This window comes from Lissotriton helveticus, chromosome 5_1, assembly GCF_964261635.1.
Source record: "Lissotriton helveticus chromosome 5_1, aLisHel1.1, whole genome shotgun sequence".
Classification (NCBI taxonomy): Eukaryota; Metazoa; Chordata; class Amphibia; order Caudata; family Salamandridae; genus Lissotriton; species Lissotriton helveticus.
Genome location: NC_136065.1, coordinates 1,973,607,494 through 1,973,629,746, shown reverse-complemented (window position 1 = coordinate 1,973,629,746; position 22,253 = coordinate 1,973,607,494). Strand labels below are relative to the sequence as shown.

The 22,253-nt window shown below is 45.9% G+C and overlaps 1 protein-coding gene across 2 annotated transcripts in view; it reads left to right on the top strand.

Annotated features, from left to right (window-relative positions):
- The window catches only part of PGAP3 (post-GPI attachment to proteins phospholipase 3), a 51,938-nt gene that overhangs the window by 13,906 nt on the left and 15,779 nt on the right, over positions 1 to 22,253 (top strand). Inside the window, exons 2-5 of one of the 2 annotated variants that reach the window (XR_013595076.1) lie at positions 481 to 578; positions 2,498 to 2,707; positions 4,511 to 4,573; positions 13,118 to 13,179. Coding sequence is in view for 1 of the 2 variants with exons in the window: in XM_078645659.1 (XP_078501785.1) it covers positions 481 to 578; positions 2,498 to 2,650; positions 4,511 to 4,573; positions 13,118 to 13,179 (376 nt within the window). In the remaining variant the exon portion in view is untranslated. The remainder of the gene's footprint in view (positions 1 to 480; positions 579 to 2,497; positions 2,708 to 4,510; positions 4,574 to 13,117; positions 13,180 to 22,253) is intronic. The other variant, XM_078645659.1, reaches the window with a different exon arrangement.

Sequence of the window (22,253 nt, the reverse complement as noted above, 5' to 3'; positions counted from 1 at the left end):
GCCCTTCTATTGATGGCCTGGCTCGTATTTTGATTCTTAGGATCAAGCCAGTCAGCCAGTTTAGCTCTCCCTATGAATTTGCTAGCTTGCCTACCTCTATTCCAATAAGCACTTTGTCTCCCCCCTATCTCTTTATCCTATGTTCTTCACACTGTCTGACACTCTGTCACTCTCTCTTCCTCTGATTATCAAACACTGTCCATCGCATGCTTTTCTCTATTTTTTTAATTGTTTCCTCTTCAGTCATACACTTTCCTCTCCCTCCATGCAACGATGATCCTCATTGCCCCTTTCATAAAGTCGATCTCGTTCAGAGACGTTGTTAACTGCAAGGCAATATTCGCATTAAACCACTCTCCATAAAGACGAAAGCCTGCATGGAGGTCTATCCTAAGCTGTTGTGAGCAGCACGAATTACTGGAGCCAGAGAAGGCCTTGCCATCCTCTCTGCTGAGCCACTGTCTCTCTTTCTCCTGTCAGGCTGGAGCTGCCATGATGATTGCAAGTACGACTGCATGTGGTACATCGTTGGGCTGTACATCAGGGAAGGCTACAAAGTGCCTCAGTTCCACGGCAAGGTGAGTGGGTTCTGAAGTGTTTTACCAGAGGGGCGTCGGCTGCCTTTGAGCTGGAGAAGGTCCCAAAATGTTTGATGGCCCATGGCCTTGTCTAGGGAGTGAATGGGCAAACTGAGCTGGACCTGAGGATGGTACTTGATGAGTTTATTTGAAGCACTAACAATTGTAGGCTTCTTTCATTTCTAAAGGAGTGGGAGAGAATTCCCTATTTCAGACTCAGCAGTTTCATGAGGCTCCTACACCGTGAAGAGCTACTAGCCAGGCATGGAATGTTTACTGGATCTTGTTGCTACTCGTGTACGAGCTTTAGCTTTCTCAGGGAATACACGTTTCAGCAATTAATCTAGTTTAGAAAGCTGTTTAGGTTTCTGGAGGATCTTGCAGTATGGAGTAAAATGTTAATTAGGGTCCTAGCTCTCCATCCCTCAAAATAGCAGGCTACCTCGAAAGGCGGTAGAAGTTTATTAGAGAAGGGAAGTTCCTAGTGGGCGGAGGTATTGCTAACTCTACAGTGAAAAATGTGATGTGAGATGGGGTTGATCTGTTATGATGGAATTATACTATGGTTTTGTAATGTGACACAGTCTGAGCTGAGTTGTTTGTGTATTGTTTTGGCAAGACATTAATCAACAGATTTTATTTTTTGTTTGTTAAAAGGAAGTTGTTTAGTTTACACCCCAACCTCTGAGGATCACAGAAAGAGAAACCCTCTCACAGAAGGTCAGAGGTGTAACCCCATATGTCAGAGGTGTAACCCCAGATGTATAACTAGGAGGGGAGAGTCACCATCAGCTTTTACTTGTGAGGTGCTAGCGCCCAAGTATAGAAAGCCCGTGGTCTGTTGTGTTTTTTACACTCTTCCCCCCTCCGCACTTCTTATTTGCTTGAGAGGGCGCGGCTCGAATGTATAGCAAAGTCATCCTCTAGTAAGCACTCATGCTTCCGCAAAGAGGGTGCGCAGACACTTGCCATATTAAAGGGATCATCTAGTAAGTGCTTACCTTTCCGCAAAGAGGGCGCACAGACACTGTTGGCATATCAAAGCCATCTCTGGTGAGCGCTCACGCTACCACAAAGATGGTGTGCAGACACTATTGCCAGTGTCCTCACAATATGGCATTGGTTTGGCTCCATGGCATAGGATGGCACCCTGGTGCAGCAGAATATTTTTTTGAAAGAGCAGACATTCATGCACCAGTTACCACAAGTGATGAGGCAGACGGTGGAACTGCTATAATGTGGAAGGAACCGTCTGTGTTTAGCTTTTGCTGAGATACAAGAGTGAAAGGACACTGGTTCACAAGGGGCACCCAGTGAGTTGTGGGCATGTGGCGTGGGCTTGGCCACTCTTTGAGCGTCCATTCTGTCTCCCCATCACACAGTGTCCCTTTTATGCCCTTCGCTGAAATAATGGAAATGAAGTCAAAGAGCAGTGGTAAATGGGTCAACCGTAGTAGAAGGAGGCACTGGGCCCAGGCTACTCATTGACCCTTGAGAGAACTAGATAATTATAATGAATAAGAAATTCTTATGTCAACCAAGCCAGACAAAGTTACTGGTTCAAGCATGGGTAAGAGATGCCTACCACACCAATTTCCAGGCATGGTTCTGAGCCTTTGTAATATATAATGCTAAATGTTTCAAAGGTGTCTCAGGATAGAGGTATTGTAATGCCAACATTTCGGATGGTTAGTCAGATAGTGGCTTTTCCACTGGATTGCTGTATGAGGCCTGAGACGTTCCTCCCAAAGGTGTTGGGACGCAGGTTGGTGTGACATTGAGTGTCGGTGTTTCTGCCTAGGTGCAGCTGGTTTCTTGTACACGTTGCTGTTTCTGGCTAGGTTGCTACCGCTGGATATTCCAGAGACTTCTGTTGTCCCTAGTGATCTGTTTTTCCTTGTTCCTTCCTTCCTTCCTAGTGGCCGTTCTACCGGTTCCTGTTTGTCCAAGAGCCAGCCTCTGCATTTGCCTCATTCCTCAATGGACTTGCCAACTTTGTGATGCTGAATCGCTACCGGACCTTAGTCCCCCCTGCATCTCCCATGTACCACACCTGCGTGGCCTTCGCTGTGGTAAGCAGTGCAAGGCCTGGACATATGTGATTTATTTGAAGCTCCTCTTCATGGCAGGTATTACAAATGCAACTTCTCCTATATTTTTCAGGCAGATCCAAATACATCTAGATAATGTCCTCTCAAGTTTAAGCACATTGTGTCATCTGGTCAAAACAAAAATGCCTTGGTGACTATACGAATATGTGAGGTCATGGTTTACATTTGCTCCCTTTTTTAATCATCACATACTATGTTCCAACTCTGAGCAAGGTTTGTTTTTCTAGTACAAGGTAAAATTCTGCATTTTGTAAGTTGTAATTTTATACATCCCCCATCCAGGCTGCTCGGGTTCTTCGTCAGAAGTGAGAGTTTATAGCTGAAGTGGTAGGCTTAAATAAAACGAGTACTGCATCCATTGTCCAAGTGGTTTTAACCTTTATTATTTGATTATGTGAAAGCCCTACAAGTTAAGTAATTAATCTGCAGTTAAAAAAATCCAGATTGGGTTGATAAAATACAGCATCACGAAATACACTTAACTGGACTTTCGGGTAGGGAAGACTTTGCAATTTTCAAAATACACAGTCAGATACTCGATATCTGGAGGAATCCCCTAAAACAAACAAACTGTTTTCTCCAGCATTCGAGTATGTGACTTCAGGCCAGATGTATCAAGTCTTTTTGCGGACACAAAGGGTCCGATTCACAAAATCTATCCATCTGTGACCACAAAATGCCCTTTTTTGTAATGTACCAAATCCAACATTAACGAATCGCAATTTGGGTTTGTGACTGAAAACCAAATTGATATTTTGAAGAACATGTTTAGCGAGTCCCTTCCAAAAAGCATTTCGAAATGGGATGTATTAATGGTTCGTGGCTGAAATCCGGTCACTAGCAATTCATATTTTACTGCCCACTCAAAGGTAGGGGTTAACTATTTTGCAAACAGGAAGGGGTCCCTCAGGGTTCCCTCCTCCTCTGTAAATATTGACATGCATTTTTTTTCAAGAGCTCTTAAAAAATGATTGTGTACGATTCCCTTTTATTTTTTTTTTTTAAGAAAATTGAAGACAAGTAGGCTGCAAAAGTTTTTTAAAAAAACTTGTTTATTTTAATACAATTACAGACATGGTAGCCTGCTAGCCACCATCCCTGTGCTGGAAGCGAATCACAGTGGGTTTCAATTTGCAGCCTGCCTTATTAATATTCATAAGGTAGGTCGGATTTCGACCAACTATGATTCAGTATTTTATGAACTAACATATTTGCACTGGTCACAAAAATACTGGTCGAAAATTGTGACCTGTATTTTGTAACGAGTGTTTAGTGAATCTAGCCTTAATTATTTTGAAACTTGCAGAAACCCTTCGTATTGTGATTTTTTAAAAATTTATGTCAATTGATTATACATTTGATTTCAGTGTCACTTTTTCACTGTGCGATCACCTAAGAAAACACAAATATTTTTAAGACCCTGTATATGTTTAGTTTAAATATAACTTTTTCTAGATATTATGGCGCATATTGTAGCTGTGATTTTTGATTATCAATAAAACAAACAAATATTGTGCATTTTGTATATATCATAAAGATTACTTGGCAGCACAAGGGAAAAGCAGAATAGGTTGCTAGATGGCTGTCCTACCAGAGGCTCATTTTTGCTTTTGTACTGAACTGGTTTAGCAGAATCACTGCATAGAAATGCTGACAGATCACAGAGGTGGTATAAATGGTGTTATTGTCAGAATACTAAAAACATGCACTCGGCTTATTGAGATATAGGTCGAGTGCATGTCATGAGTGTTCTGGTTGCCCTAGTTACTGTAGCATTCCTACTGAAGGTGTACTGACTGGTTTTTCTGCTCTCTGTCCTAGATCTCTTTAAACGCCTGGTTCTGGAGTACTGTGTTCCACACCAGGGATACTGCATTGACCGAGGTGCGTTAAGTTAAAAAGAGTGCTGCTTGTGTTGTGCAACTTATACCGTACAGGGGAATGTCTGTTCAACGGAGAGAGTCCTCTGTGAAACAAGAGTGTTTTTGACAATAAGAATCAAGCACAAGTAATTTTGTATGAATGTGTCACGTTTTTGCTCTCCATCGTCTTAAGGGCAGGTAGTAAAACTCTTTTATGTAATCAGCTCTCCTCCCTGTATCAGGGTCTTTGGGATTCTGGGCTGTCTCATCTACTCACTCCATTTTACTCGTCTGTGTCTTACCATGCCCAGGTACATGCCTTTGGTCTCTTCAGCACCTCCTGTGCCAGCGTTTCAGTGCTGCATGTACTATGAGAACTAGTCCGCACCTCCCTGTGTCTGGCTTTCACTCCATCTACATACCCTCCTTGCCCCAGCAGATGATTGTAGGCTTTACTTCTGCATCTGGCAGCTCTTTGACGGCTGCCTCTTCCTTGGGTATCTTTAGAATATTACCACCTTCCTCTATCCTGCTGCTCGTTCATCACATTCTGACTTACTGTCCTAGAGAAATCCCTGGTTTTTAAGTCTCTGCTTCAGACATCGATAAGACCTGTTTTTTTTATACATAAAGTGGGCTTCAGGACACGCTCCTTGCCTCTGATTGGATTACTTTCTTCTAGTTTCGTGTTTGTCCCACCCTGGAGCATTTTGGTCTCAGTATCTTGATTGATTGAGGTATCCTTCCACTGCTGATGCCAGACATTGCCTTGCATGTAAGGGACTATTTTCCCCCTCTCTGTCTACCTGCTTTCCCTTCTCCCTCTATTTATTTTTCACTCCATCATATTTATAAAATAGAAACCCTTCTCCTTGTCCTCCCATCATCCCCTTGCCCATGACCCCAGCCATATGTATTTCTGGTCATCCACCTCACCAGAGCAGGCGGCAGTATTCACATCTTTTGACCATTTCTAGATGGTTACCTACATGATCAGCAGGCGCCTTTCAGTGAGTAGGTTTTAATTAATCCTAACAGCCATCTTTGAACAAGATTGGTAAAATGCTTGTAAAAATCAAATGCTTTTATAGTTGGCAGCCGTAGATCCACTGTAGGTGCAGTAGGCACCTTTTGAATGCATTTTATTTGACCTTTCACAATCCAGTTTAAAGATGGCTGCCACAGACTAGCCCATTCCTTCCTCCACCTTCCATGAAGCAAAAAGATTTGGCACAGCCAATAGGTTTCATTGCCTAGACGTATTGCCTTTACCTGGGCTGATTGTAGTTCTGACTTTGACACCAGCAGAAGTTTCTGTTCTACTTTTGGATCTCATGGTATATTCCTATCGGTGTATATAAGGCACATAGACCTAAGTTGTATCAGTCTCTGCACTACTACCTAGGAGCAATGGTACCTGATCTAGGGTCTACCCTTGCAACGAAAGCAGAGTACTGGTAATCTTATAGTTCTCGGCTGGGTTACATGTACGGCAATAGGTGTGAGTTTTTCGTTCAGTGATTAACTGTGGTCTGTTGCGCTTAACTTCTTGCAACGGACTAACAAATGCGGCCGGCATGCCTCGCGGGCAGGCGGTTGCTGGGGAGGTTGCACGGGGGATCATAATATTTTTTAAACAAAAACAATTTAAAACTGACTTTAAGGCCGGATCCCGCGTCTTCTCAGCTCCTGCTGGAACTGGAAGCAGGCAGCCAGACTCCCTCCCCTAAACCAATCCTGACGCTGCAAGCAGTGTTGTAATTGTTCTGGAGCGCTGTAACACGGCGCTCAACCAGGGGCTAGAGGGGTGGCATGTTCTCCATGCAGCCTACACATGGCTGTTTTGGGCGGCCCGAGAGGGCCAACCAAACAGTCTTTGCACACTCAGGAGTGGGCACACCTCTCCTCCCCTGTCCTGCTCGGAGAGCAGAGCAGCCCCGCCCACCTACAAAACAAACATAAAATGGTAATAACTAAAAGTTATTACCATTTTATATTTTTGCTTCTCACACTGCGAGAAAGCAGTGGGGCGACACTCCTCCACCATGGCAGAGGAGCCGCCCCTGCTGACTAATGTCTTCTGGCTTGCAAAGGCTTTGATATGCTTGTTGTTGATGTTTGACCAAGAGGCAGTGGACCCTCCTTGTGGCCCTGCCATCGGTAAGAGGCTAACTGAGTAGTGTCAGGGGGCTGTGATAGCATAGCAGACTGAAGCTTACATGTGGGCTGATGCTTGGCGGCTCTGAACTAGCCTCCTCCTATCCTATCCATTAAACTACCGACTTCCCTTTTTAGGTCTCGGCAACGAGAACTATTGTCGCCTAGTAAGCTAGCAAGGGACTACAGAGAGGTGGACGAGCCGACCAGGGTCTGTGGACGCGCACACACAAAGGCAGGCAGGCAGGCAGGCACACACCAGACACACACAGACACAGACAGACACACGCACGCACACACACACACACACACACGCACACACACACCCTCCCTCTCTGCCCACTCCCTCTCTGCCGCACCCCCTCTACCCCCACTCACCGGGCTCTTTCCCTCCGCAGCGGGTCAGTCACGGCAGCAGGCAGACTCGGAATCTTCTCCGGCGATCTTCAGCTGATGTGCACGCTCACGCTGCGTCTCCTGCGCGCCCACCACGCTGTTTCGCGCCCGTTGATGCTCAGCTTGTGATTACTACTCCTTCTAACCCGGATTCCAAATTACTATTTCTTGGTTCTCTAACTCCACTCTGTTGATTCATAACAAACTGATATTCAGCACATTTCACAGTCTCGCTTTTGCTTCTCATAAATACAAGAAGATTATTTTAAGCAATGTCTACCCTTCTTTTGGTTCTGTGCCTATTATGCTTCGGACTATAGAGTTTTAGAAAGTGTGGTGGAAGAGTCCATGATATCAGTGGTGTGCACAGTGCAGAGTGAGTGTGCAGAGTGCAGAGTAGTGAGTGCAGAGTGAGTGTGCAGAGTAGTGAGTGCAGAGTAGTGAGTGCAGAGTAGTGAGTGCAGAGTAGTGAGTGCAGAGTAGTGAGTGCAGAGTAGTGAGTGCAGAGTAGTGAGTGCGAAGAGTAGTGAGTGCGAAGAGTAGTGAGTGCGCAGAGTAGTGAGTGCGCAGAGTAGTGAGTGCGCAGAGTAGTGAGTGCAGAGTAGTGAGTAGTGAGTGCAGAGTAGTGAGTAGTGAGTGCAGAGTAGTGAGTGCAGAGTAGTGAGTGCAGAGTAGTGAGTAGTGAGTGCAGAGTAGTGAGTAGTGAGTAGTGAGTGCAGAGTAGTGAGTAGTGAGTGCAGAGTAGTGAGTGCAGAGTGCAGAGTAGTGAGTAGTGAGTGCAGAGTAGTGAGTGCAGAGTAGTGAGTGCAGAGTAGTGAGTAGTGAGTGCAGAGTAGTGAGTGCAGAGTAGTGAGTGCAGAGTAGTGAGTAGTGAGTGCAGAGTAGTGAGTAGTAAGTGCAGAGTAGTGAGTAGTAAGTGCAGAGTAGTGAGTAGTGAGTAGTGAGTGCAGAGTAGTGAGTAGTGAGTGCAGAGTAGTGAGTGCAGAGTAGTGAGTAGTGAGTGCAGAGTAGTGAGTAGTAAGTGCAGAGTAGTGAGTAGTGAGTGCAGAGTAGTGAGAAGTGAGTGCAGAGTAGTGAGTGCAGAGTAGTGAGTGCAGAATGCAGAGTAGGGAGTGCAGAGTAGTGAGTAGTGAGTGCAGAGTAGTGAGTGCAGAGTGCAGAGTAGTGAGTAGTGAGTGCAGAGTAGTGAGTAGTGAGTGCAGAGTAGTGAGTAGTGAGTGCAGATTAGTGAGTAGTGAGTGCAGAGTAGTGAGTGCAGAGTGCAGAGTAGTGAGTAGTGAGTGCAGAGTAGTGAGTGCAGAGTAGTGAGTGCAGAGTAGTGAGTAGTGAGTGCAGAGTAGTGAGTAGTGAGTGCAGAGTAGTGAGTAGTGAGTGCAGAGTAGTGAGTAGTGAGTGCAGAGTAGTCAGTGCAGAGTGCAGAGTAGTGAGTGCAGAGTAGTGAGTGCAGAGTAGTGAGTGCAGAGTAGTGAGTAGTGAGTGCAGAGTAGTGAGTGCAGAGTAGTGAGTAGTGAGTGCAGATTAGTGAGTAGTGAGTGCAGAGTAGTGAGTGCAGAGTAGTGAGTGCAGAGTAGTGAGTACAGAGTAGTGAGTGCAGAGTAGTGAGTGCAGAGTAGTGAGTGCAGAGTAGTGAGTGCGCAGAGTAGTGAGTGCGCAGAGTAGTGAGTGCGCAGAGTAGTGAGTGCGCAGAGTAGTGAGTGCGCAGAGTAGTGAGTGCAGAGTAGTGAGTAGTGAGTGCAGAGTAGTGAGTGCAGAGTAGTGAGTGCAGAGTAGTGAGTGCAGAGTAGTGAGTAGTGAGTGCAGAGTAGTGAGTAGTGAGTAGTGAGTGCAGAGTAGTGAGTAGTGAGTGCAGAGTAGTGAGTGCAGAGTGCAGAGTAGTGAGTAGTGAGTGCAGAGTAGTGAGTGCAGAGTAGTGAGTGCAGAGTAGTGAGTGCAGAGTAGTGAGTGCAGAGTAGTGAGTGCAGAGTAGTGAGTGCAGAGTAGTGAGTGCAGAGTAGTGAGTGCAGAGTAGTGAGTAGTGAGTGCAGAGTAGTGAGTAGTGAGTGCAGAGTAGTGAGTAGTGAGTGCAGAGTAGTGAGTAGTGAGTGCAGAGTAGTGAGTAGTGAGTGCAGAGTAGTGAGTGCAGAGTAGTGAGTGCAGAGTAGTGAGTGCAGAGTAGTGAGTGCAGAGTAGTGAGTGCAGAGTAGTGAGTGCAGAGTAGTGAGTGCAGAGTAGTGAGTGCAGAGTAGTGAGTGCAGAGTAGTGAGTGCAGAGTAGTGAGTAGTGAGTGCAGAGTAGTGAGTAGTGAGTGCAGAGTAGTGAGTAGTGAGAGCAGAGTAGTGAGTGCAGAGTAGTGAGTGCAGAGTAGTGAGTAGTAAGTGCAGAGTAGTGAGTAGTGAGTGCAGAGTAGTGAGTGCAGAGTAGTGAGTGCAGAGTAGTGAGTGCAGAATGCAGAGTAGGGAGTGCAGAGTTGTGAGTAGTGAGTGCAGAGTAGTGAGTAGTGAGTGCAGAGTAGTGAGTGCAGAGTAGTGAGTGCAGAGTAGTGAGTGCAGAGTGCAGAGTAGTGAGTAGTGAGTGCAGAGTAGTGAGTAGTGAGTGCAGATTAGTGAGTAGTGAGTGCAGAGTAGTGAGTGCAGAGTGCAGAGTAGTGAGTAGTGAGTGCAGAGTAGTGAGTGCAGAGTAGTGAGTGCAGAGTAGTGAGTAGTGAGTGCAGAGTAGTGAGTAGTGAGTGCAGAGTAGTGAGTAGTGAGTGCAGAGTAGTGAGTAGTGAGTGGAGAGTGCAGAGTAGTGAGTGCAGAGTAGTGAGTGCAGAGTGCAGAGTAGTGAGTGCAGAGTAGTGAGTGCAGAGTAGTGAGTGCAGAGTAGTGAGTGCAGAGTGCAGTGCAGTGCAGGTGAGTGCAGTGCAGTGCAGGTGAGTGCAGTGCAGTGCAGGTGAGTGCAGTGCAGTGCCGTGCAGGTGAGTGCAGTGCAGTGCAGTGCAGGTGAGTGCAGTGCAGTGCAGGTGAGTGCAGTGCAGTGCAGGTGAGTGCAGTGCAGGTGAGTGCAGTGGAGTGCAGTGCAGTGCAGTGCAGGTGAGTGCAGTGCAGTGCAGTGCAGGTGAGTGCAGTGCAGTGCAAGTGAGTGCAGTGCAGTGCAGGTCAGAGCAGTGCAGGTGAGTGCAGGTCAGAGCAGTGCAGGTGAGTGCAGGCGAGTGCAGTGCAGGTGAGTGCAGTGCAGTGGAGTGCATGCGAGTGCAGTGCAGTGCAGGTGAGTGCAGTGCAGGTGAGTGGAGTGCAGGTGAGTGGAGTGCAGGTGAGTGGAGTGCAGGTGAGTGGAGTGCAGGTGAGTGGAGTGCAGGTGAGTGGAGTGCAGGTGAGTGCAGTGCAGGTGAGTGCAGTGCAGTGCAGGTGAGTGCAGTGCAGTGCAGGTGAGTGCAGTGCAGGTGAGTGCAGTGCAGGTGAGTGCAGTGCAGGTGTGTGCAGTGCAGGTGAGTGCAGTGCAATGCAGGTGAGTGCAGTGCAGGTGAGTGCAGTGCAGTGCAGGTGAGTGCAGTGCAGTGCAGGTGAGTGCAGTGCAGGTGAGTGCAGTGCAGTGCAGGTGAGTGCAGTGCAGGTGAGTGCAGTGCAGGTGAGTGCAGTGCAGGTGAGTGCAGTGCAGGTGTGTGCAGTGCAGGTGAGTGCAGTGCAGGTGAGTGCAGTGCAGTGCAGGTGAGTGCAGTGCAGGTGAGTGCAGTGCAGGTGAGTGCAGTGCAGGTGAGTGCAGTGCAGGTGAGTGCAGTGCAATGCAGGTGAGTGCAGTGCAGGTGAGTGCAGTGCAGTGCAGGTGAGTGTAGTGCAGTGCAGGTGAGTGCAGTGCAGTGCAGGTGAGTGCAGTGCAGTGCAGGTGAGTGCAGTGCAGGTGAGTGCAGTGCAGGTGAGTGCAGTGCAGGTGTGTGCAGTGCAGGTGAGTGCAGTGCAATGCAGGTGAGTGCAGTGCAGTGCAGGTGAGTGCAGTGCAGTGCAGGTGAGTGCAGTGCAGTAGAGTGCAGGTGAGTGCAGTGCAGGTGAGTGCAGTGCAGGTGAGTGCAGTGCGTGCAGTGCAGGTGAGTGCAGTGCAGGTGAGTGCAGTGCGTGCAGTGCAGGTGAGTGCAGTGCAGTGCAGGTGAGTGCAGTGCAGGTGAGTGCAGTGCAGTGCAGGTGAGTGCAGTGCAGGTGAGTGCAGTGCAGTGCAGGTGAGTGCAGTGCAGGTGAGTGCAGTGCAGTGCAGGTGAGTGCATTGCAGGCGAGTGCAGTGCAGGTGAGTGCATTGCAGGCGAGTGCAGTGCAGTGCAGGTGAGTGCAGTGCAGGTGAGTGCAGTGCAGTGCAGGTGAGTGCAGTGCAGTGCAGGCGAGTGCAGTGCAGGCGAGTGCAGTGCAGGCGAGTGCAGTGCGTGCAGTGCAGGTGAGTGCAGTGCAGGTGAGTGCAGTGCAGTGCAGGTGAGTGCAGTGCAGGTGAGCGCAGTACAGTGCAGGTGAGTGCAGTACAGTGCAGGTGAGTGGAGTGCAGGTGAGTGCAATGCAGGTGAGTGCAGTGCAGTGCAGTGCAGGTGAGTGCAGTGCAGGTGAGTGCAGTGCAGGTGAGTGCAGTGCAGGTGAGTGCAGTGCAGTGCAGGTGAGTGCAGTGCAGGTGAGTGCAGTGCAGGTGAGTGCAGTGCAGTGCAAGTGAGTGCAGTGCAGGTGAGTGCAGTGCAGGTGAGTGCAGTGCAGTGCAGGTGAGTGCAGTGCAGGTGAGTGCAGTGCAGTGCAGGTGAGTGCAGTGCAGTGCAGGTGAGTGCATTGCAGGCGAGTGCAGTGCAGTGCAGGTGAGTGCAGTGCAGGCGAGTGCAGTGCAGTGCAGGTGAGTGCAGTGCAGTGCAGGCGAGTGCAGTGCAGGCGAGTGCAGTGCAGGCGAGTGCAGTGCGTGCAGTGCAGGCGAGTGCAGTGCAGTGCAGGTGAGTGCAGTGCAGGTGAGTGCAGTGCAGGTGAGTGCAGTACAGTGCAGGTGAGTGCAGTGCAGGTGAGTGCAGTGCAGGTGAGTGCAGTGCAGGTGAGTGCAGTGCAGTGCAGGTGAGTGCAGTGCAGTGCAGGTGAGTGCAGTGCAGTGCAGGTGAGTGCAGTTGAGTGCAGTGCAGGTGAGTGCAGGTGAGTGCAGTGCAGTGCTGGTGAGTGCAGTTGAGTGCAGTGCAGGTGAGTGCAGTTGAGTGCAGAGTGGTGTGTATTGACAATGTAAATGACAATGCCATTTATTTATGATTTAAAGAAAAAAAAATTGTCATGAGCAATGCCAATAGCTCTACCTTTAATGATGCCGAGACCATTGCATTGTAAATGCTTGTTTTTTTACTGATGCTTACACGCAACTAATGACAAAAACAATTGGTTTCACTGATTGTGTTAATTTTAATAATGGAAAAAACATAGTACGTTTTATTTTGAGACTCTTTCCATGTCATCAGTCCCAACTGCCTGATTCGTATTGGAGTTGTTTGCCAGTAGAGGGGATGATAAATAAAAATAAAAAAAAGATAGGATTTCCTTTAAAATTTTAAATAGCTGCAGATGGTCATATGTACTTCTGTTACAATGCTAGTCATTTTAGGGTTGTCTTATGTTACTTTATAAGGCCATTTGGCTCACTAAAAACAGGAGAAACTGAGTGTGAATAATCATTTATCAAGTAAATACGTTTGAACTTGTGGTAGGTAGGAGTAACATTTTTTAAATTACCCAAAAATAGATATTTATAAATACCAGTAAATGGAATTGATAAATATGTATAAAAATGTAAAAAATTAAAACGCCAGATGAATCTGGGGTTGTATTTGATGTGGCTCAAGAGCATATGTGAGTACTGACTGAATTTAGGATTATGGGGTTGTTTTGTGAGCCTGAGGCATGGGTGTCTATGGGTAATAAGGGTCCTGGGAGCATATCTAATTAAGAACCCTTGTTCCAGAGTGGTGATCATGCCTTGCTAGGTGTAATCCTTATGGAAATGGCTTCTGCTAGCTGTGTGTTAGTGTCATTCACTGTAATTTTTGACTGATCACCTCTTCTTACAGAAAATGGATTACTTCTGCGCATCGGCTGTCATTCTGCACTCCATCTACCTTTGCAGCATGAGGTAAGGCCCAGCATAACCAGAAGAGGCACAAGAGCTCATCCTGATAAACGTGCCTTCTTGCGCAAAGGATGAGGGTGCAAGAAAAAAAATCTCTTTTAGGTCTTATGTATTGCCGCTTGAGTGTCCATGTAGCTCTGCTTCCAAAGCTTATTCGAAGAGAGCTTTTCTAGAGAGCAAGAACTATTTGGATACCTGAGATGATACAGCACTCATTTTTAACGACAATGGGGTCCGCACTCTTCAGTGTATTTATTTTATTTTATACTAGCGTACCCGCTGCGCGTTGCTGCGATCTCTGAAGAAAGGAAATTCAAGGAAACTCTTCATGATAACATTCAATTTACATTGTGTCATTTTTATTGAAACGTATTCATTTTAATATGGAAAACATTTCAAAGTGTCATTTTAATTCTATTTATTTATTCGAGTGCTTTTGGATACACGATTTTTTGTTTTTCCGTCTGGTGCGTACATCAGAATGCGAAAGATTATGAGGGCCCTGGGGGGGCCGATATTAAAAAAAATTGTATGCCAGAAACCTTTGTGGGAGTGTACTCAACAACTTCCCAAAGTTTCCTGGCGATCGGATGAATGGTGTTATAATTCTATTTATTTATTAGAGTGCTTGTGGATACACGATTTTTTGTTTTTCGGTCTTGTGCGTACATCAGTATTCAAAAGATTATGAGGGCCCTGGGGGGCCGATATTTAAAAAAGAAATATGGCAGAAACCTTCGCGGGAGTGTACTCAACAACTTCCCAAAGTTTCATGGCGACAGGATGAATGGTGTTTTAATTCTATTTATTTATTGGAGTGCTTGTGGATACACAATTTGTTGTTTTTCCATCTTGTGCGTACATCAGCATTCGAAAGATTATGAGGGCCCTGGGGGGCCGATATTTAAAAAAATGTATGCCAGAAACCTTTGCGGTAGTGTAATCAACAACTTCCCAAAGTTTCATGGCGATCGGATGAATGGTGTAGTAATGCATAAAGGACAAACAGACAGACAGACATACATTTGTTTTTATATATATATAGATATAGCACGAACAAGACCACAGGGGGTATCTGAGCGCTTTAAAGATGGGTAGTTACCAGGGTACAAGAAATAATGACATTAGCACAGACCAGCCCAGCAAAGGCCAACCTTGGTCACAACAGTCAAACATTTCAATAAAGGCAAAAGTAAGAAAGAAAATCCTAGGGTAAGACTGAAGGTCTAAATAGAGATTTCTTCAACAGAACTCTTTTAACTTTCTTAGGAAAGAAGCCGAAGTTCATATCACAACGAACAGTACAGGGGCAAAACAAATAATATCTTTCCTGGCAGATTCACTCGAGACAAGAGTGAGATAGCGAGACCTCAGGACTAGCTCAGGAATTTCTTTATCAGAATCGGTTTGCTTTCCTTTTTGAAGGAAGCTGTGGAATTATTCTCTCTTGTTTCAGGTGGTAAGGGAGCTACAAATTCTAGGTGAAATACCTGAGAATGCTTGATTGTAAGTTTACTTTTTATGGAATTTCTGACGTTCAAGTAGTAAGGTGCTGGAGCCCCTAAAGGATCTGGAGCCTCCAGAGAGCTCAGGTGTTGAGAAAGATATAACGGGGTGTTGAAGTGTAGAGCTTTGCATGCAAGCAATTTTTAGTTGAATTGTTGCTTCATACAGGAGTCATTTAAGAGCTTTTAACTCAGGCGAGATATGATGATAAGGCCTCTCTCAGTTCCCCTGTGAGGAATGTTAAGTGGAGCTATTTTCAGTGTTTTATCTAATGTTTAATATTCTGCTCTTTTAACAATTAACTTAAATTCAACACAAATTTGTCTGGACACCGTTAAATGGCACAATCAGTACTATTTAGCTGGTCAGCGATTGGTTAAGGAACGCTCTCTAAGCAGAGATAACTTTAACTTCCAGAATAAATGTATTTAGTTAATTATATAGTAGTTTTGTAACAGGCTAGCATGTCACCTTCCGGTTACTTTAGTGTGTTGAAGTGACAAGAAGTATTTTAATTTGTTTACAGTTATTTTAATAGCTAAATGCAACAAAAGCCAAACACGCTGTTCTTTTTAAAAAAACGATTTCTCATTTATTTTATGTACCGCATTTTCTGGCGTATAAGGCGACTGGGCGTATAAGACAACCCCCTACTTTTCCTTAAAAATATAGGATTTGGGCTATATTCGCTTGCTCATAAAATGATCCCGGCGTATAAGACGACCCCCGACGTTTGAAAAGATTTTCAAGGGTTAAAAAGTCGTCTTATACGCCAGAAAATACGGTATGTGAAGGCGAATTGTGTTCTCTATGGCTCCCATAGAGAGCCTCTTTTTTTCAGTTTCTTAATGTAATAACTCGCTGCCATGACACAGAAACAGTGGATAACAACACTTTTGAGCCACTGTTGTGTAGTCATAAAGGCCTTTCAGGCCAGGCTGACGGGGCTGTCCAAGAGCCTGTAGCGCAGCGCTGCTTGTCATCTTTAACCTCATCAATGCTACAGCAATTTCCCGTGAGTGCTGTTACTCCAGATTTCCCATTGTTCATGACGAGCTCAGCTCGTCATGAGCACACGAGCAGTGTACTGCATGACGAGCTGAGCTCGTCATGAGCATGGAAGGGGTTAAATGAAAGCAGACAGCACATCTGCAGGAGGCAGAAGCAAGGCAGAGAAGTTGGGCGGGTTTGGTTAGGCATTGCAAGTAAGTATTTTTTAAATTTTTATTTGGGCCAGGGCGGAGAGGCTGTGTTATTTATAACTCCCCCATGAATTCTCTGCTCCTATGTAGCAGTTGAAAGCAGGTGAAGATGATTTTGGAGCCTTACATAACACAAAATTATAGATGGGTAATAAATGAATTACGGTGATGTTTTTCACTTCGGGGTTCTGAGTGACATCATGGACAACTCAAGCTTTGCTCTCATTGTCTATTTGTTGTCACTCAGAACTTCTCAGTGAAAAACATCCCTGTAATTCGCTGTTAATCGTCTACATATTGCTACACTATTGCAACATAGTTCAGTGGCTTGGCCCGTTATTTAAATTTTTCCTGATGGTTTATTGTGTAACCCAATACATTTCTGACTTCCTGCTTTCTCGGGGCAATTCAGTCATCAATTTACAAACTCATCGACCCTCATACTCTAAAGACTAATCAAAAACTTCTCCTTGATAAATCAATCCAAGTAAAGCCAGATTAACCAAATAGACCTTATATGGGTTATGTGGGCTACACAGTTTCACTGAACCTGTTACTTTTCAGCTTTTTGTAATTTGTATTGCTCCTTTTATATTACTGCCTCCGCAGTATCCATCTCAAGTTTTAGGACAACTGCTTTAGTCCTGTCTACTTATTCAGACTTTTCTGAAACCGTTAAAATAATTCTAATCATCATTAATCATCATCCACATTTGTAAAGAGCGAACAATCACCCGTAAGGGTCTCTAGGCGCTGGGGGCCGTCGGGAAGATTAAGCAAGCTATTGCCCAGAGTCACATGGTTCTGGGCTAATCTGCTGCCGGCACCGGGGATCGAACTGTGACCCCCAGATTCCGCAGTCAGTCGCCCTGGCCGCGGCGCCACACCTCTTCAAATTTTCTGAATCGTATGTACAGAATATAATGTTTGCAACATGTATTGATGTAGATCACATGCTCATGCATAGCTAAGGGTGTCTGGATTGAGTCTGGAATTCCAGTTGTACCTCATTGGCCTGTCCTTTGTTGAAGAACTCCTCTTTGGGCCGCAGGTTAATTCCATGTTGAAGAAAACACGGGCAGCAGCAAAAGCATCAAGCACTAGATAAAGCAGTACCAGATGCAGCAGTCCTTTCTTGAAAGTCAAACCACTAAAACTTACTCGGAGGCGGATGAGTGGAAATAACAATGGAAAGGATGGAGCCACCCAAAACAGGGTGTCCTTGGCATCTAAATAGTGGCCATCACTAATTTCGACTGATCACACAACCCATATTGGGGAATGAGTAAGCTTTTTTTTATTGCTCTTTATTAGAAGTTCTCCATACTGATGACAACAACATTTAGTATATGTTATGTATCAAGTATAGGACCGAGTTGCTTTTACAGTTCAGAATCTTGGACACAGTGAGTTGAGTGCAAAGAAATCACAGTCGGTAAGACCCATGTGAGTGAAGAAAAGTAGAGTGGTGCCCCAGTGTGTGCAGTGCTTGGTAACCTGCCGGGGACAACATGCACCAGTATCGGCGAGAGAGGGAGTAGCGAGCAGTGTTAACACCAGTAGCGGGGGGGGTGCAACAGTGTTAAGTGGTGCAAGCCACAGTGGGCGCTACTGTACTGCCCGGCTCATTTCACCAGGTTAATTGATCAACCCCTCATGGCAGCCGCAAGTCAGAATTGGGTTCCAGCACCACGCGTGATGTGCATCCCTTGTGCCCAGCCTGTCGCTGGAGCCGTTGCATCACATCTTTGGTTCATGCCTAGAAGTGGATTGAGTTCCTGCTTCTAACCCACTACTGGTGGTGCCAAGACCACTTTTCAGTATATTGTAGTCAGTCACCCGCCAGTGGTAGCGGCAAGTCTATGAATTTGCACCAGCTTTGTCAGTTTTTGGGCAAGGCACCCGAACCAGCACTCACATTTTTTGGCTTGCGGAGTCTTCCCATTATATGTGTTGTGTTGGCACAGACTTCTGTCCCGAACAAGACCAGTGTTGTGCACTGTCACATCATATGATAAAGGGCAGCAAATTCTGTACCACATCTGGGGCATATATGTGGCACTGTACTTAACAATCTGTGTAACTGCGAGGGGTAGGTCAAGTATGTGTAGTGTGTTGAATATAGAAACCAAAATCCTGGCTACTATACTTGCGACACGCCTTTTAGCAGTCATCACCTCCGTGATTCTCTAAGATCAATCTGGCTTTATGCCAAAACGAGCCACACACTACAACCTACGAAGAGTAGCCTATTGGATGGATGCTGTCCGAGAACTGGAAGAGGCCCACTTGCTCCTTTCCCTTGATGTTGAGAAGGCGTTTGACACCATCCACTGGTCTTTTGTGAGGCACGCTCTAGAGAAATTCGGATTTGGCCTGGGTTTTAGGGAATGGGTTGTGCTGCTTTATACTAAGCCTGAGGCTAGGGTTCGGGTTAACGGAGCTCTATCGGAAACCTGGCCAATTCAAAGAGGGACCAGACAGAGATGTCCCCTTTCCCCCCTACTTTTTGCTCTTATTCTAGAACCCTTGGCCTGTGTCATTAGAGCTTCCCCGGGGTTGGTGGACTTGTAGATGACTCCCGATTGCTAGATGAAGAACGCATGTCCAGCTATGCGGACGATATTTTACTTTATGTGACTAACCCAAAAGAGACGCTCCACAACTCCTACACATTTTTTAGACATCCGGGTGTCATGTGGGATATAAAATCAATTGAAGTAAGTCAACCCTATACCCAGTCGGGGGGAGGTGGAGCCCCAAACATAACCCGGTAGTTTACGCTGGTCGACCAAATGATTTACCTATCTAGCCTCTACATCACTACAGATGGGACAGCGAGCCTAAGTAATATTAGGCGGGCCCTCTCAAACTTTCAGGAAGAAGTCTAGAGATGGAGAAGACTTCCCTTAACTATTATGGGGAGGCTGCTATGTACAAAATGATTACACTTCCCCAGCTGCTCTATGTGTTTCAAAATATTATAATTTCAGACATGATGTTCAAACTCATAAGATAGCGAATTGCGCTTGCTCCTCTGGGATGGGGCCTATCCACGCATGGCACTTCAAACTCTACAGAGAAATCCATATAATGGGGGTTTGACCCTCCCAGACATTAGGGCATACCATAGAACATCCCACCTCATAGTTATCAATGACTGGATTCACGCATCGAGGGATCACTCGACGTATCAGCTGGAAAGGTTACAGTTTTAGAGAATGCACACACCTTCACTATATCTATAGGGGCAAGGGAAGCAGGCAATTGCTACAGGCGACCCAGAGGAAATTAGAGACATGGAAAAGCTCCGAACGACAAATGCAATGGGACCGGAGGTGTACCAGGGAGACCCCGCTGTGGAAAGGAAATAGGTTGACTGAAGTTGGGAAGCTGAGAGTCTTTAAGAAATGGGAACTGATAAGCATTTCTAAAATAGGGGATATCCTGGACCGGGTGAGTTGGCCTCTTTTAACACACTCCAAGCCAGGTATCAGCTACACGACACTCAGGCATATGCATTCCTTCGTCTGAAGCATGCATGAATTGCGGAAGGGCTGGAGAGGGAGACACTGCCCGAATAAGCCCTGTTAGAGGGTCGACTCCCGCAGGAAGAGATCCCAGCTAAAGCCATTTCATTTTCCTATAAGACGTTACTCAACAATATGCCTGACAAATTAGGTCCACTCTGAACTAAATGGGAAACCAACACCGGAGTTCTGGAAGATATAGATTGGGAGACTGCTCTCTTGCATCCACAGGAAGTGGCCATCAAACTTAGGTTACGTCTCATCCAGTACAAAATTCTCCACCGAACCTACTTTGATAGAGCACAATTGCATAAAATAGGGAGGGCGGAAAGTCCAGAATGCCTCAGGTGCTATGTAGCAAGCGGAACGTTCATACATTCCCTGTGAGAATGCACACAGATCCAGGTATACTGGTGAAAGATTGTGAGGGAGCTTAATAACATACTTGAAGTCCAAATGGAATTAGAGCCACGGTTTCTTCTCCCGACCGACGTGAATATCCCAAGACGCAAACTTATATTAGCCAACTTGGAGTTAGTGGTGGCCAAACGGGATATAGCAAAATATTGGGGGCTGAACAAACACCAACACTCAATGAATGGAGGACTAGTCTTGATCTGTATATGGTGGCAGAATTAGTGATGTATAGGGCTAGGGGCTGTCAGTGGAAATTTCGGAAGATATGGGCACCGTGGAAATAAAATATTACGATCGTGAGGTGGAAGGGGAAGCGGAGGGAGGGGGATTGTTATCAGGACAACCGGGGGGGGGGACCTTGAATGATGTAATGTATGTCCCTGCTCTTGGGAAAGATGTGTATTACAGTCTTGGATTTTTTTTCATGCCTGCCCGGCTCGTTCAAACTCCGACAGATCCACTTACAATGGCCTTTACATTTGGACAATTGCCATGGGAGACAAGTGTTGAAGGACAATTATTGTGCATTGTGTATCATTCCTTGTTTAATGTGTTATTTTCTTTTCAAAATAAAAATATATTTTTTTTAAATTATGTGTAGTGTGTATAATTTAACTGCAACAATTTCAGTCACAAATTTCTTGTGATTTGCGTGATATAGTTCAGGATCCTGTTTCAGGCCTCATCTGTAAAGGCAATTTGGAAGTCCTGGCTTTAGTGTTGCCTCAAACTGATCAGTGCTGGTTCCACCGCCTTGCCAAGCGATGTGTTCCCATTAAGTGATTCTGTGCCTTGTGAAGAGGTGTGGCGCAGCGGCCAGGGTGCCTGACTCCTGACCATGGGGTTCACGGTTTTATCCCGAGTGCCGGCGGCAGGTTAGCCCAGCACCATGTGACTCTGGGCAATAGCTCGCTTAATCTTCCCGAGGGCCCCCAGCGCCGGGACACCTCTCCGGAGGTAGCTGTGCGCTTTACAAATGCTGGTATTTTATTTCATTTCCATGTTAGCATGAGTAGTGCTGGCTTGGGGAATAGGTAAGGTTATATATTCCCATTGGGAAGAGATCACCTCGGATAAGTGGTTATTATTCACAGCTAGACTTCCAGACCACACCACCAAATATTTCAACTACTGGCACACCATCAGCTAAAACCAAAAAAAGGCTTTTGCAAGAGGAAATGCAGGCACTGCTTTAAACGGGAGCAGTAGATCCATTAGTGGTGAAAAATGGATTACTCTTGTACTTCCTTATTCCCAAAACAAGATGGCACACTGAGGCCAATAATCCATTTCTGACTGCTCAACCGGTATATCTTCTTTGAGCACGTCAAAATTACACACTCTGGTGCCCTATATGTGACTTGTGTGGCGACCCTCAATTTCAAATCGCCTACTTTCACATCTCCATCCACCCAGCCCATCACCTGTCCTTCTGCTTCATGGTAGGTGGCAAACATTACTACTTCAAACTACTACCCATTGGGGTGACATCAGCCCAATGGTGTTTATCTAATGTCTGGTAGTGGTTGTAGTGCAGCCTTGCCACTATTCTGTTTAGATCTTTCCACATCAGGATGACTGGCTGCTAAAGAGCAACAGCCAACAGCAGTGTCTTGCCCACTGTCAACAGTGTTCCTTCATCACAAGCTGAGCTTTAGAATCTAGAAGTTCACCAAACGTTCCTATGTGGGTGTTCGCATCTGCCAAGATGCACAAGGCGGACAACCTGTTCTTTAGACATTGTTCCAAACATCTCCCGCTACAACTAGCAAGCTACCCCTTTAGTGAGAAATGCACTGCTTTTCCGTGTCTGCAAAGCAGATGCTGCAAACCTGAAATGTTACTTACCTGTAACAATTGGTTTGCAGCTTTAAGTACTGAAGATTCTCATGTGTCCTCCCACTTCCCCATAGACAAGATTATGGTATGATATTTTGGATAGTAATTACCTTCAAATACGTAGTCTTACCACATCAGTCTAAATAGAATGCGCTGCTTAGCATCTCTTGAACCGGTGTGCCTAGGTAACAGCACCTTACCCTTTTGAAAGTGGCCACATGGGAGCAAACGCGTGAAAACCGAAAACGCTCACACCCAATGGCGTTATAATACATTTAATTGATAGCAGCAACAATCAGTGGAATGGCTGCACTATTATCAGAGCGTAGATGTTATCCCATTCACTCAGTGGGGCTACTCCTGGCACGTTCACTGTTTCCATCATATATTCTTGTGGTTAGGACACGTTCTCAAGGCCAGTCTTCACTCTCTGTCGGCAGTAGCACTTTACTAGGGTACCCCCGTCATACGCCTTAGTTTGGAACTTTCCAGAATAATTTGTGTATACAAAGGCAATGGCTTGCTTCCTCCTGCGGTCTCTTTTTTCCTGCACCCTGTGCATGATTGTTACCTTTTTCTCCTA